Raw genomic sequence first — 13,806 nt, forward strand, 5'->3', positions numbered from 1 at the left:
TGAAGGGGGGCGGTGTTCATGGGTGTTATTAGGCGTTATTAGCCCCAATAACGGGAGTGGGCGTTGCCCACTCCTAGTAGTCTTAGGCTTAGAAATTAAGCTTCACACGTACCTTTCTTCTATTTAAATTTGTTGTACCCTTTTAAACTATTATTTTCCAATTCTTTTTAATTTATTACTTCATTCATTCTCACCGTCTTCTTTTGACTCCAAATCAATCTTGCCTTTCATGCCATCCATTCGTTTATCAGAGCCAAGAATAAGAACCTCATCACCACCATCTTCTTTAACTGCACTTTTTTGTTCTTCCAATGTGATATTTCCACTATCTTCAACATAATCCTTTAAAAATTCACTATGGTTCTCCACATCTTCATGATGATACTCGTTAATACTTGCATCTTCATTGGAGGAAAATGCCTATAATTGATCCCATATCCTTCAAGCCTTCATTACTACATTATTTCTTTAGATTTTCAATAGATATCATATCAATCGCTTTTCCTAACATCACACATGAAGAATCTAGCACCAATAAAAGATATGCATTTAAATTGTTAAAACATAGGATTTGAAAAAAGAAAAATAAAAAAGTTGGATCTTTCTATGATTGTCAAACATGGTTTACATAAAATGAAAGAAAGATCATTTTTGAACATTCATACAAACTTCTCTTTAAAAACGATTATTAATCCATAAGTAAAATGTTATAATTGAGTAGATTTTTCAAAGTAGAATGTCTTAATAAGAAACATGCATACCTCTCGTTACCAGGGAAGAGATTGAAACCATGGCCTTTACTCAAATGCGAGGCATTAATTGAAAGTAAGTTCATGCAATTCTGCAACCCAATAAATACACGTTAAAAAGCGTATTAAAGTTAAATTGATAAATAAAGTCAAAAAGAGTATCTTCGTATTAATCATTTTTGAATGAATGAGATCTAGAATTAGTACGTCTTTGAAGCTTTCCCAACCACAACTTATATATGTAAGTGTTTGAGGTAATGAACAAATTTCTTCTTGTGTGGTTTTACTTGGAATTTCAATTGAATATTCTCTTGCTCATAAAATCCAATGTCTTTTTTCATCTTTTGACTTGAAGGTTGGGCTAGAAAAACAAACCACGCTGTAACTTTATATTATTCACTTATTAAAAAAGTTAATTACTAAAAGTCAACTAATTCTTGAGTATTTCTACCTTTTAAGTGTCTGGTTTCACACTCTGCTGATCTAGACCTGTCAATGAGGCGGGTTTTGACCCTGATTCGCTACAAACCCGTAAGAATTTTACGGGTTTGGATTGTAATTTTCGATTCGTTTACCCGTTTACGATCCATACCCGTTTACCCTTTTAATAAATGGGTCGGGTATGGATCATTGTCGATCCGCTCCACTTATAACCCGCCTCATTATATATATATATATATATATATATATATATATATATATATATATATATATATATATATATATATATATACTAGGTGTAACACCCGTATGTTATACGAGTTTGGTAAAACAAAATATTAAATATGCAAGTTTAAATAAACTTTTATTTAAATTTGAAATTTGAATTTAAAAGGAAACATATTAAATACTATATAAGTACTAATATTTTCAATTAAGGTAATTAATAATTGAGGTGTAAATATGATGTGTTAATTAAGAAAATTGAAAAAAAAATGAGAAAATGACAAATGGAAAAAACAATTATTCAAAAATACCAAAAAATGACATGTGTCCAAGTTAATGAGAGAGTGACAGGTGGCAAAATTATTTTCATTTATTAGGGAGGATATATATATATATATATATATATATATATATATATATATATATATATATATATATATATATATATATATATATATATATATATATATATGACAACAAAATATACCACTCGATGTCTAAGTAAAATATGATTTTTATTGTATTGGACTTTGAGTATTAATTAATATACATCTTGTTTAAGTAGACATTTTATCTTTTTGAGAAATATTACTTTGTGGAACACATAAAAATTATGAAAATTTAATATTATAAAAGGGTCGGGTTAATGGGTCAGGTATTCGTTGATTCGGTGGATACGGGTATGGATTCGACTATTCAAGATCCTGAGGGTTATTGGAGCGGGGCGGGTCATGTTTTTATTTTTTTAAACGGGTTTGGATCAAGGGTGATTCGCTCCAAACCCGCCCCATTGACAGGTCAGCTGATCTAATGGCATGTAAAAGCACTAATCAAATATGGGCCAAGCCCCTTTCTAAAAGGGTCAAGGTCAACCACAAGAACTTCTGACCCCACAAGCCAAGAAAGTGGTATTGAGAGATATTATACATAAGCAAATTACAGAAATGTTATCTGAGTATTGTTGTATTTACATTTAGTATTTTCCCATAATGTAAACAAATAATAAGAATATGCATATGAAGAATTCGAGACTAACAATTGAAGTGTCAATGGAATTTGGCAATCGGTCAATTTTATTCTCAAAAGCTAGCTTGGATTCCTTACTGATCTCCACACATCTAACTGATCTAAAAATATCAAGATTGAAAGATTTAGTTAATGAAATGGAACTTCAAAACAATCAGAACAACATATGAACACTTATTTCCTGCATTTTTTTTTGCAAAAGCCAGTGAGTCAGTAACAAATGCACCAAAAGTGACATTTATGTTTTTTTTAAGCAAAGAACCAAAATCCTGAAAAAAAAAACATTTATAATAAACAAAAGATAAGAATAGTAAGATAAGCACTATGGAGCCAAATATACATCACTTCATCCACATGCTCCCAGAAATCTCTCTCATAATATATGTCTCCACCTATATTAAAATCAAAACATTAAGCTTATTTCATAGAGACTTTAAGTTAACAATACAATATTTAAAGGAGAGAGAGGTTAAAAACTATTATCGTAGCTAAGTTATTCAACTTTTCAAAACTTGCTCAAGTTTCACTATGACAGCTCCAAACTATAGAAACTTGTACTTTGTCTGTAAATTTACAAACAGTTATTTCAATTTTGACCTTCAAGGTATTTTCAAATAGTCCAACTTGTTATTTAAATATCAGATGAACAACTAAATAATTTTGTATCTCTCATAAGCATGGAGAGGTGTGTTTTATGTGGTGAGAACCATCTACATATAACTATAAACTTAGCATATAGACATGCCACCTACTCATGACTAATAAATAAGCTTCATTTACACTGAAAACGTGATGCACCTGGACATATCTCAAATAACCAGTCCGTTCATCTTCATCATAAGGATCGATCTTCATATCATTTTCTAATAATAGTAATCACCGACCACACACACATCAATTTCTGAATCAAGAACCAAAAAACGTACGATTACACCAAATAGAATGAAATCAGGATGTAAAATCATTGTAGTTAACAAAAATAAAAAAGAAAAAGAAAAAGGAAATAAATAAAAATCACCTATCGTTTTTAGACTTCAATAAATCCCTAAGATGAATAGCTGTAAGGTATTATTATCCGGGACCAGGAAGTGCCAAATGGTGTTTGCCGAAGGCAGAGAATGGCGAAAAAAGAAAAATGGGTGTGCAAAAGAATCGATTACTGACGTCATTCTTCTAATTACCATTTAGGTTTTGTGTTAACATCGACATAGGGTTTTTCCAGGAGTATAAATCAAGAAAGAGGAGAAGATAAACGTTTTTGCAATTGCAATGAACTTGAAAGATGAGTTACTTATTTGAACTCAATCACTCTGGTTAATCACTCTGGTTATGAAGATTATATATGGACGGATTGAAGTGAGCATCGTGTTAATCACTCTGCCACCGCCAACAACTTCCCGACTCCCCGCCAAGATCCCGAAAAAGTCAATCACTCTGGTTAATCACCGTGTTAGTGAGCATCGGCATGGTATATTTAGAATAATCAGATCAAATCATCAAACAACTACGTAAACGAACTCTAGAACTGATTTACAGAGCGATCATAAGTGGAATTGTTTACCCGATCTCTGAAATATCATTAGCAGACGTTGTCATCGTTCTGAAATGTGCGGAAAAACAAATCTGAAATCTGAAATGTGAAGTCAGTAAACCACTCGAAATGAATCGAAATGGAATCTTGAAACGAATGTGCTTCGAGGTGTCTGGCAGTCTTAAAAGAAGTTCCAAAACTTGAGATTTGTATGGTGGCTTCTGTTTCTTCCATAAAATACCAGTGAAGTTGAAGAAGAAAGTGCACAACCATAGTTTATAAGAGTTGATTTGGAGATGATTTTGTTTTAGAACCCTAATTTCCTCCAAAATCGTTGATTTGGAATTGCTTGCGAGATTTGGGGATTTCAAATTTAAATTAGTATTTGGTTTCCAAAATCAAGAAGGAAAAATTAAAGGAAACAGTGAGTAATTTGTGAATAAACAGACAAGTATTGAATAATCAGGTTTCGTGTACATTGTACAGAGTTGACTTGACCATAGATGGGCAATATAGGAAATTCAGTTAGATGAAATGAGCGGGAAAAAATCGATTGGAGGGGCTAAGAGAAAGTCACGTGGCAAAAATGTTTTTATTTATTAGATTAGGGATTTTCAAGTACTTCTTTGGATCGTAGGGTGGCGAAGACACGACTGTACACACACATCAGCAGTTTATGATTTAAGATTCCAAGATGTTTTATTTATGACTCTAATCTTAGGATTTCAGTTTATGATCAAATGGTTTTATCTTGATTACAACTTTTTGAAATTAGGTGATTATCTTTTTTTTAAATGAAAATTTTATTTTGAAAATTAGGACGTTACATAATCATAATTGAAAACATACAAATATTAACAAACAGTAATAACAAACTCTAAGTTGGGAAGAATGGTACCTTTGAGGCAGATTTCCAAATGAACAATCCAATACAAGAAAAATTAAAGTAAATGAAGGGAGGAATCTTTAAATGTATTTGTTGTGGGAAAGAGCGACTACAAAACCTAAAAGAGGGAACATGTTGTTTGGTTGCTAATGTCGTTTCAATGGGTTGGGCAAGTGGGCGGACATTAGAGTCATTTCAATGGGTAGGGTCTCAATGTAACCCTAGAAACGGAAGCATTCCCAACATATACAATACCGGACATTAGAGTCGATTCAATGGGTAGGGCAAGTTGGCGGCCGCCCAAGGCCTCCTAAGCCAACTAATGGCTTAGGGCCCCAAAACTCAAATCTGTCATATATCATATATATAAAAACTTTTAATTGAAACAATGCACAAAATAGTTGAAGAGTTGGCAAGTGAGATTTACTCTCAATTAAGGGGACTTTGTTCAAATCTTTTTAGCACCTTTTTTAATATCTATTGAAAAAAAAATTAAAGAGAAATATATAAAGATTTTCATACTTACCAAACAAAGTTGTTGTAGTTCAGTTAGTAGTAACCCTTTGTTTCCAACTAAAAGAGAAAAACATTGGTTTTTTAATTAAAAGATAAAATATAACAAGGATAGATATATGTTTGTATACATAAGAAATGATAGTTTCTTCAAGCTTAGTACAAGTACTTGCTTCTTATTTACAAACCTGGGTCTTAATAGGTATTCGGATTAAGGGTTATAAGTTAGTAAGCATGTTAAATAAAAAAGAAGCAACACCTTCAAACATCCACAGTGCAAGTTTAATGAAAGCTGACTAGACAAGAAAGGATTAATGTAGCATGTGTAAGACTAGGCTTAATAAATATCTGATAAGTGGGAATTGAAGCTTAAAGCATTAAGGATGAGAGTGAGCCAAGAATTTGGACATAGAAAAAAATATAATACCAATTCAAAACAGTTTTTATCTTCAACACTAGATATCTCAATAGCTATATTCTACAAAATATTTCTTTTGCACGACCCATACAAAATTCTAAACACCACATTGTTTAGACAATGTCCGGTTCAATCATATCCTGAAAAATATTACATAACATTTCAACAAACTACCTTCAAACAAATAGTCTTTGAACAATGTACATAAGCCAAATTTTCATCACATTAATCATCCATAACAAAGTAAAAAAAACAATCCAATTAAACTTTTCTGTAACTCTCAATTTCATTCATCAACAGAGGTGGTCTTCTTTCCTGCAAGGTAACACGTTACAAATTGGTTCAATTTAAAAAAAAACAACTAAAAAATGAAACAATGCTACTGAAAACTCACACACACACACACCTACCTGTACCAGGACCACCACTACTACCACCATAAACTCTTGGCTCGGCCTTTGTCACAGTAATTGTACATCCTTCAACATCAGATCCATTAAGTGTTAATGCTTCATTATAGGCAACACTCTCAGCAAATTTAATGAAACAATCCCTGAAAAAAAAAAAAAAAAAAGTTAATTTTATTTTCACTAAGCTTAAACATAAATCTTCACATACACTTTTTTAACACCGTCGCCTTCATAAAAATTAAAAAAATCTATCCGTGATATCAGAGAAGAGTCCCCAAAATGCTTCATAAGGTTAAGCCTAAGCTGTAACATACATTGTAACAACCAAAATCAGAAGAAAAAAAATGATATTTTTTAAATAGATAATAACAATATTATAAAGTTAACTTACATTGTCAAACTTCTCATTATCACCGGGAAATCCACTTACAAATAATGTGTCTTCTCCATCCTTTTGGAAAGACCATTCATTTCTACAGTATAAATGTGAATCAAATTTATCAAATGTTCATTTTCCAACATTCAAATATAAAAAAATAAAATAAAATAAAAATAATTATACCCCACACGGCCCGAAGTGAATGTACCCGTCTTCGCTACTAACTCGAGTCTCACAGGGATGTCAAGTAATAGTTCATCGTTAAGTTTACTAGCCTGCAATAGAACTATGTCCATTAGTCTAAAGGGGTTAAACAATGAAAATAAATAATATACATAAAAAAGGAAACATACACAAACCTTTTGAGCTGCCTCATAGGTAGCAAAGTCAACATACCCGTAGCCATCAAATTGGTCATCTTTCTGCAAGGGTACGGTTGTCATTAATTTGATTGGAGGGAAATGAAGTTACAATAAATAAATAAAAACACGTACATATCCGCTTCTTGAATGTTAGAGCTTAGACAGCCCATAAACAAAGTTTTTGATCTAGTAGCTTCAGGCTGCAGATGTATAACGTATAATCAAAAGGTTGTAAACAAATGAGATATGAATATAAAAAGAGAGCAAACATACTGATGATGGAGTATCAGTCATTTCAACATCACCATCCTGAAAAGATATTTGAAGAATTAGTAATAATTTGACAAAAAAGAACCCATATAATTTCTTACATTTTTCTTTGGTTTTTCCACTTCCTTTTAAGAGAGGTCGTGCTATCTTTCTATGCAGCCAAATTAATAAGATAAGTAACTAGGACTGAGTGTACAACAAAAGATAGAAGAAATCCACATACTTTTTTTTCTTCACAACATGACATAAGGAAAATAACCATACCTCTTTTTCAGAGCTACTGTCATCATAATTTTCTACAGATCCTGGCTTAGCTTTCTCAACAGTAATTTTACATCCTCCAACATCAGACCCATTGAGTTCTAACGCTTTCATAACTTCATCCCTACTAGAAAAGTAAATGAAAGCATCCCTGGAAAAAAAATCATTAACGCGTTAACATTATGTCACTAAGCTTAAACACAAACGTTACATACCCTTTTTTAACACCATCGTCAGATTTATAAAATTCTGGAATCATCATTTCTACAAGCATTCCACATTGCCTAAAGTGTTTTTCAAGGGAAAGCCGAACCTGTAACATACAATGTAACAGGCAAAAACAAATTAAAATGATATTTGTAAACAGTTATAGTTCAACAACAATATTAATATTATAAAGTAAACTTACATTGTCAAAACCAGCATCAACACCAAATCCTTTTACAAAAACCGTTTTTTCGTGAGCCTCTAGGTAAGACTGCACATTTCTACAGTATAAATGAGAATCATTATTCCAACATAAAAATATTTTAAATAAATAAATAAATAAATAAATATATAAACTAAATAATTATACCCCCCCCCCCTGCCCAGAGGAGGGAATGCACACGCCTCCTCTGCTAAGTGAAGTATCACGGGGCGGTCATGTAACTGTGTGTTGCTAAGTTTATGAGCCTGCAAATAAAATTATGTCCATCACTCTAAAGGAGTTAAACAATGAAGATAATCTATATATATATATATATATATATATATATATATATATAAAGGAAACATACACATACCTCTTGAGCTGCCTCAGGAGTTGCAAACTCCACATACGCATAATTTGCAAATTGACCATCTCTCTTGATGACAAAGCGGACTTCAACAATTTTACCAACAGAGTTGAAGAAATTAGTTCTGCAAGGGTACAAGTGTCATAAATTTGATCCAACAGAAATGATGTTGTAAAAAAAAATCACGTACACATCCACTTGTCGAATTTCTGGGCTTAGGTTGGCCATACTCAAAGTTTTTGATCGAGTATCTTGGGGCTGCGGATGGACATCAAGGAAATCAAAGATTAAAAACAAATCAGCTATGGATATAAAAAGAGAACATATGTTCCTTTGCAGTAGGCTACCAGCTAAATTAATAGGATAAGTAAACAAGACTGAAATTCCAAAAAATAGAACTTTACATACTTTTTTCACAGCTTGTGGCTCTTCATCACTACTTTCCTCAGCCACATCACTCTTATCTACCTTTTGTTTTTTGCTATTTACTGCTTCCTTATCGATATTCTCCTCGAGGTCCCTCTTGCCTATACCTCATAAAAACCATCAAATCACACAAGAATTCACAATATTGCAAGCTACAACCTTTTTACAATCACTAAAACCATTATTATCAATAATTAATTAAACTATTCCATACATCAACACTTAATTAAAATTTAAAAATATCACCAAACTACAGGCTCTCAATCAAGAATAGACTTTACAAGGGTGGGCTTTTTGCCCTTCATATAAAAAATAATTTCTAATCACAAAACACAACAAGAATAATATACATCTCAATATCTCATACACATACCAACAGTATAGTATAATTTATAAGATAGCCCTCAAAATAGAATAATAAACATATAAACATTAATTACCTGTTTCCATTGCTTTGGTCGGCTGAACTACAAAAGCTAAAGTTGAATCAAGTTGAAAACAATCTAAAACAAGCAAATAATGAGAATTTAAAAAATACAAATATAAACAGACGGTAAAAGAACAAACTCAAAGTTGGGAAGAAAGGTACCTTCGAGGAAGAGTTCCGCAAATGAACAATCCAACACAAGAGAAATCAAGGTTAAGGAAGAGAGTAATGTCTCGATGCAGGAAAGAGCCACTACAAAACCTAGAAGATGGAACGTGTTAGTTTCAGCAGTTTTTTAAAGTCTGCAGGCTATATAAAAAACATAGTTAGAAAAACTAACTTTGTTAAACTTAATAAAATGTTTTCAGTACTTTTAGTTTTGTGGAAATCTAATTAAGAAATGAAATTTGAAGATTTTGAAGTTGTTTGGTTTTTTTTCTTAAGTATGGTTTTTCGAAGTTCAATGTGTGCATGAATAGCAATATACTTTCATTTCTAATTAGATGCATAGTAACATACTTTACTTTTAATTAGATGCATAGTAACATACTTTATTTTTAATCTATAATCTATAATTTGTGTTTGTGAATAATCACACACTTTCAAATCTAAAATATAACTAGTCTATAAGTTCACAATAAGAGTACAAAAGCTTTAAAAAGGATTTCATCATTGAAGTAGAAACTCAAAAGCAACTAAAAATTCCTCCAAGAAATAATCAACTCAATTATCACATTCTAAAACAAAAACACATTCATTTCTCAAATATCCATATGAGCAATCTCTTGCTCCACCCATTCTCTTCCCTGGTCAGCAACAACAGCACTACCAGCCTCTACAACAAACAATAACTAAATGCAAAATAACTTGAATCATTATATTCTTTTAATCCTTATTAATATAAATGAATCATATTTAACTAATACATAACTGAATCATGATAAAATTTTAAATATTTTTTACATAATAACCATACTTAACATTGTATTGTAAATGAATCAGATGCTTCTGTTTAAAGTATTTAGCCCACTTTGCACAACAGCCTAACTCGATTCAGATGCTTTATATATTAAAAGAGTTACTAACAATCCAAATGCCCAATTTAATTGACAAATCTTATGGTTGTGATGTTAATAACCTTATTGAAAAATCTAGTAACGCATAATGAATCAAATATCCTGTTTTTCAGAGACAAATGTGAAGAAAAAGTTGATGGAATCAATTATTTCAGAAATTAAACTAGTAGGTGGCCGATTTCAGAAATTAAACCTTGTCAATGAATCTGATTTGAGAAATTAAACCTAGAACAGAACCAATATCAAAGAAAATATTTCATACTTTGTGAAAAAGAAGATGAATCTGATCGGCGACGGCTATTGAATTGGGGAGACGCCGCTCATGGCTGTTGAAGCCGGGGGAGACGCAGGTCACAGCGACAGATGGAGGTTCTTACGCAGGCGACGACGGCAGAGGTAGATGACGCCGACGGTTGTGAAGAAGGTGCAAGAGATGAAGAGATGCAGTCGACAGAGGAGGAGAAGAACGGCGTGAGTTATGTGGGAATTGATGGTCTGGACGAGGCATGCAAAAACCGGTTTTTTTTCTGAACCGGACCGGTTCAGAAAACCGGTTCGGTTCCCGTCAACGTAGTCCAAACCGGTTCACCCCCAAACCGGTTCGGTTCCAAACCGGTTCTGCCCCAAAAATATCCGAACATATGTAAACCGGTTCGGTTTAATAGAAACCGGTTCAGAAAACCGGTTCAAAAACAGGTTCAAAAACCGGTCCAAAAACGGTTCAAAACCGGTTCGACGCAAATAAGCTTTTCTAATTTTATTTTTTTTTGTTTTTGGGCTAATAAGTGTAAAATAAATGAGTTTTTTTTTGTTTAGAGTATAAAGCACTAGATTGTCTTGAACCAAAAAAAAATTTGGCTTCACAGTAGGTGGTTTGGGGGATTGGGAAGGCAAAGGCTTATAAGCCTTACATATATACATACACATACACGTCCATATGGACCATATTGCCAAAAGTTTTTTTTTTTTTTTTCTTGTTCAATAATATACATATCTTTTCATGTATTAACTTTTTTTTTGGTTTTAAATTTTATGTTTGTGTATATGTAGAAAAACATAATGTATGTAAAAAATTGTTCAACTTGAATCAACACATTTTTTGGAGCAATTTTCAACCTTTTTTTTCATTTTTTTTTTGTTTTTTTTATATTAGAAATACATAATACAACTTCAAACATAAAAACACAAAACATCCAAATATAAAACGTTGTTGTCGTCATACTAATACATCTTCAGAAAGGGAACATTGTTGTCGTCGTAGTCTTCATTCCAAGTCCGTAGTCATTGTATTTATTCGTCATCCGCCATGTCGTTGCGCAATCCTCTCTCATACTCGAGCTCTTTTAGGGTGAGTGGCACCGACATTCCCATTGCTACTTCTTCCTCATGTACTCGTGCTTCGGCATGCAACGATGTGCCTTCTAGTGCTTCAACATCTTGTATCCGTTCCACACCATCAAGGTACCATTTCAAGCAAATGCACACTTCCACCGACAAAGGGGTGAGTTTTGTTCTTCTTGGTGATATAACCCTGCCACTAACAGAAAAAGCCGATTCCGAAGCTACCGTAGAAGCTTGGGAGCTTAGTAGATCACGGGCCATAGCGGCTAGAATCGGAAATTGGGTTTCCTTTCCTTTCCACCAAGCCAAAATATCAAAATTTTCAAACTCTTGAATACTCATTTGAGACAAGAAATCGGAACCAATGTACCTTCCGAGCTCGCTACTAGGGGTGTTAGACCGAGCTCGTTTGGAATTTTCATTCCTCAAAGTATTATAAAGCCTAATTGTTTCGTTATTTTGGTGAGAAGTGGATCCGGATGCCCCCGTATTTTGCATTATGTCATGAATGTTTGTTGAACCATATTTTGTTAAATAAACTTCAAACAAATTTTGAAAAACTTTGTTAAATTTTGAAACTTCCTTTGATGCATAATCAATGTCATCATCCAATAAACCCAAATCGTAACAAATATTTTCAATTAAAGTCTCAACCCCCCCAACATTTAGAGCCGGATTCAAAGCGGCGGAACAAGTAATAATGGGAGGCATTTCTTGAAAATATTTTTTTAACTTTGCTTTCATCGGTTTCATCATATTAGCAAACATTGCGCTCCTCATTTCAAACTCATTTATTTTCGCACTCATTAAAAAAATTTGGTTTAAAACTAAACAACTTGTAGAGTAATAAACCCCCGATAAATAAGTGGTTGCTTTTTTAAAAACATCAAGCATGTCCGTAACAAGTTTGATAGTATCCCAACTTGATTCCGGATAAGCCGTAACCTTGTTACGGTCCGCAAGATTGTCATGGAACATTTTTAAAGTATCTTTTTGACGTAAGGCACATTCAAACATTTTGCAAGTGGAGTTCCATCGGGTATTATTTTCCCAATTCGGACCTAAAAAGAGGGCATTCGCATCGACACAAAATTGCATATAATTATGATATCGAGCATTACTTGAACTAAAAATATCTTTTAGCATGTCTTTGAAACCATCTTTTATAGTTTCAATGCTAGTTAGTCCATCTTGCACAACCAAATTAATGATATGTGCAACACATCGACTATGAAAAAAAACACCATCGCAAATTGGTTTATATTTTAGTTTTAGTTGTCCAACCGCGACGGTGTTGTTTGAAGCATTATCAAAAGATATAGAAAAAATCTTTCCTTCAAGTTTATAAGTTTTGATCACACAATCTAAAATTTAAATAAATTTCTACCGGTGTGCGGGTACTCAAACAATTCAAACGTAATCGTACGCTTCATCATTACCCAACTAGTTGGATTAATCCAATGAGCGGTAACACAAAGGTACGCATCCGGTGAACCGTGAGGAGCCGTCCAAACATCACAAGTTAAATTCACACCGGTTTCTAAAGATTGAAATCCTAAAATCAATTCATTTTTTGCAAGTTTCCACATTTCAATACAATCACGTCTAATAGAAGTACGACTCACATGGCAATATCGTGGTTGGAGAGTATCTTGGATGAGTGAAGTCAAACGTTTGTTGTCGAAGTGGTCAAAAGGCAAGCATTCTTGAATCACGAACTTCGCCATCCTATCCCGAACTTTAGCCAAATCGTAACTCTACAATGTTGCATCATTCGCCATTGTTGTTTGATTATGACCTGACCCAAATTTCACCGCGGGGCATCTTTTGGTCATATGAGTTTTCAATGTCAAATTCCCTTCTTCATTAAAAAAAGCACCACATTTCTTGCATCGCGCCTTTTTTAGACCATTCGACATTACACACAAATCATAGTTGCACCAAATAGCCGGATTTCTATTTGTTTCTTTGATGCTAACAACGGTAAGAGTGTTTGATGAATCTCCAATACCAACGGAAGCCGAATCCATTGTTTGAATTAAGAGCGTTTTTTGAAGTAAGAGAGGTTTTTTGAGGTTTGGTTAACCCAAAACATCTAATAGCTATTTATACTATCAAATATTGGGGAATATGGCCAAAAGGGACCAAAAATCGGGTGTCTAACAGCCATAAACGGCTATATAGCCGTTAGAATAAGACAAAAAAACGGGCATATGCAAAACCGGTTCAAAACCGGATCAAAAAACCGGTTCATACTAAACCGGTTCGAAACCGGTCTCAACGGTA

The 13,806-nt window shown here is 33.1% G+C and overlaps 1 protein-coding gene across 3 annotated transcripts; it reads right to left on the reverse strand.

The window, feature by feature from the left end:
* Positions 1-6,585: 6,585 nt before the first annotated feature.
* LOC145162875 (nucleolin 2-like) lies at positions 6,586-10,654 on the reverse strand. Of its 3 annotated transcripts, XM_079081866.1 has the most exons (15): positions 10,442-10,654; positions 9,266-9,364; positions 9,117-9,179; positions 8,659-8,777; positions 8,441-8,508; positions 8,257-8,374; positions 8,049-8,146; positions 7,881-7,959; positions 7,687-7,784; positions 7,475-7,622; positions 7,214-7,249; positions 7,073-7,140; positions 6,938-7,000; positions 6,762-6,853; positions 6,586-6,672 (listed from the first exon to the last, which is right to left on the reverse strand). In XM_079081866.1, the coding sequence occupies exons 3-14, from the start codon at positions 9,124-9,126 to the stop codon at positions 6,811-6,813; spliced, it is 948 nt and encodes a 315-aa protein (XP_078937992.1). In that variant the 5' UTR covers positions 9,127-9,179; positions 9,266-9,364; positions 10,442-10,654; the 3' UTR covers positions 6,586-6,672; positions 6,762-6,810. The 3 variants fall into 3 exon arrangements, 1 of the variants encoding a protein (XP_078937992.1); XR_013739403.1 differs by lacking the exons at positions 6,586-6,672; positions 6,762-6,853 and adding an exon at positions 7,312-7,361 and having other exon boundaries at positions 6,946-7,000; XR_013739404.1 differs by lacking the exons at positions 6,586-6,672; positions 6,762-6,853 and adding an exon at positions 7,312-7,357 and having other exon boundaries at positions 6,970-7,000.
* Positions 10,655-13,806: the final 3,152 nt, after the last annotated feature.

The sequence above is a fragment of the Lactuca virosa genome, chromosome 3 (assembly GCF_052849685.1).
Source record: "Lactuca virosa cultivar CGN04683 chromosome 3, Lactuca_virosa_CGN04683_v6, whole genome shotgun sequence".
In the NCBI taxonomy this organism is placed as follows: domain Eukaryota; kingdom Viridiplantae; phylum Streptophyta; class Magnoliopsida; order Asterales; family Asteraceae; genus Lactuca; species Lactuca virosa.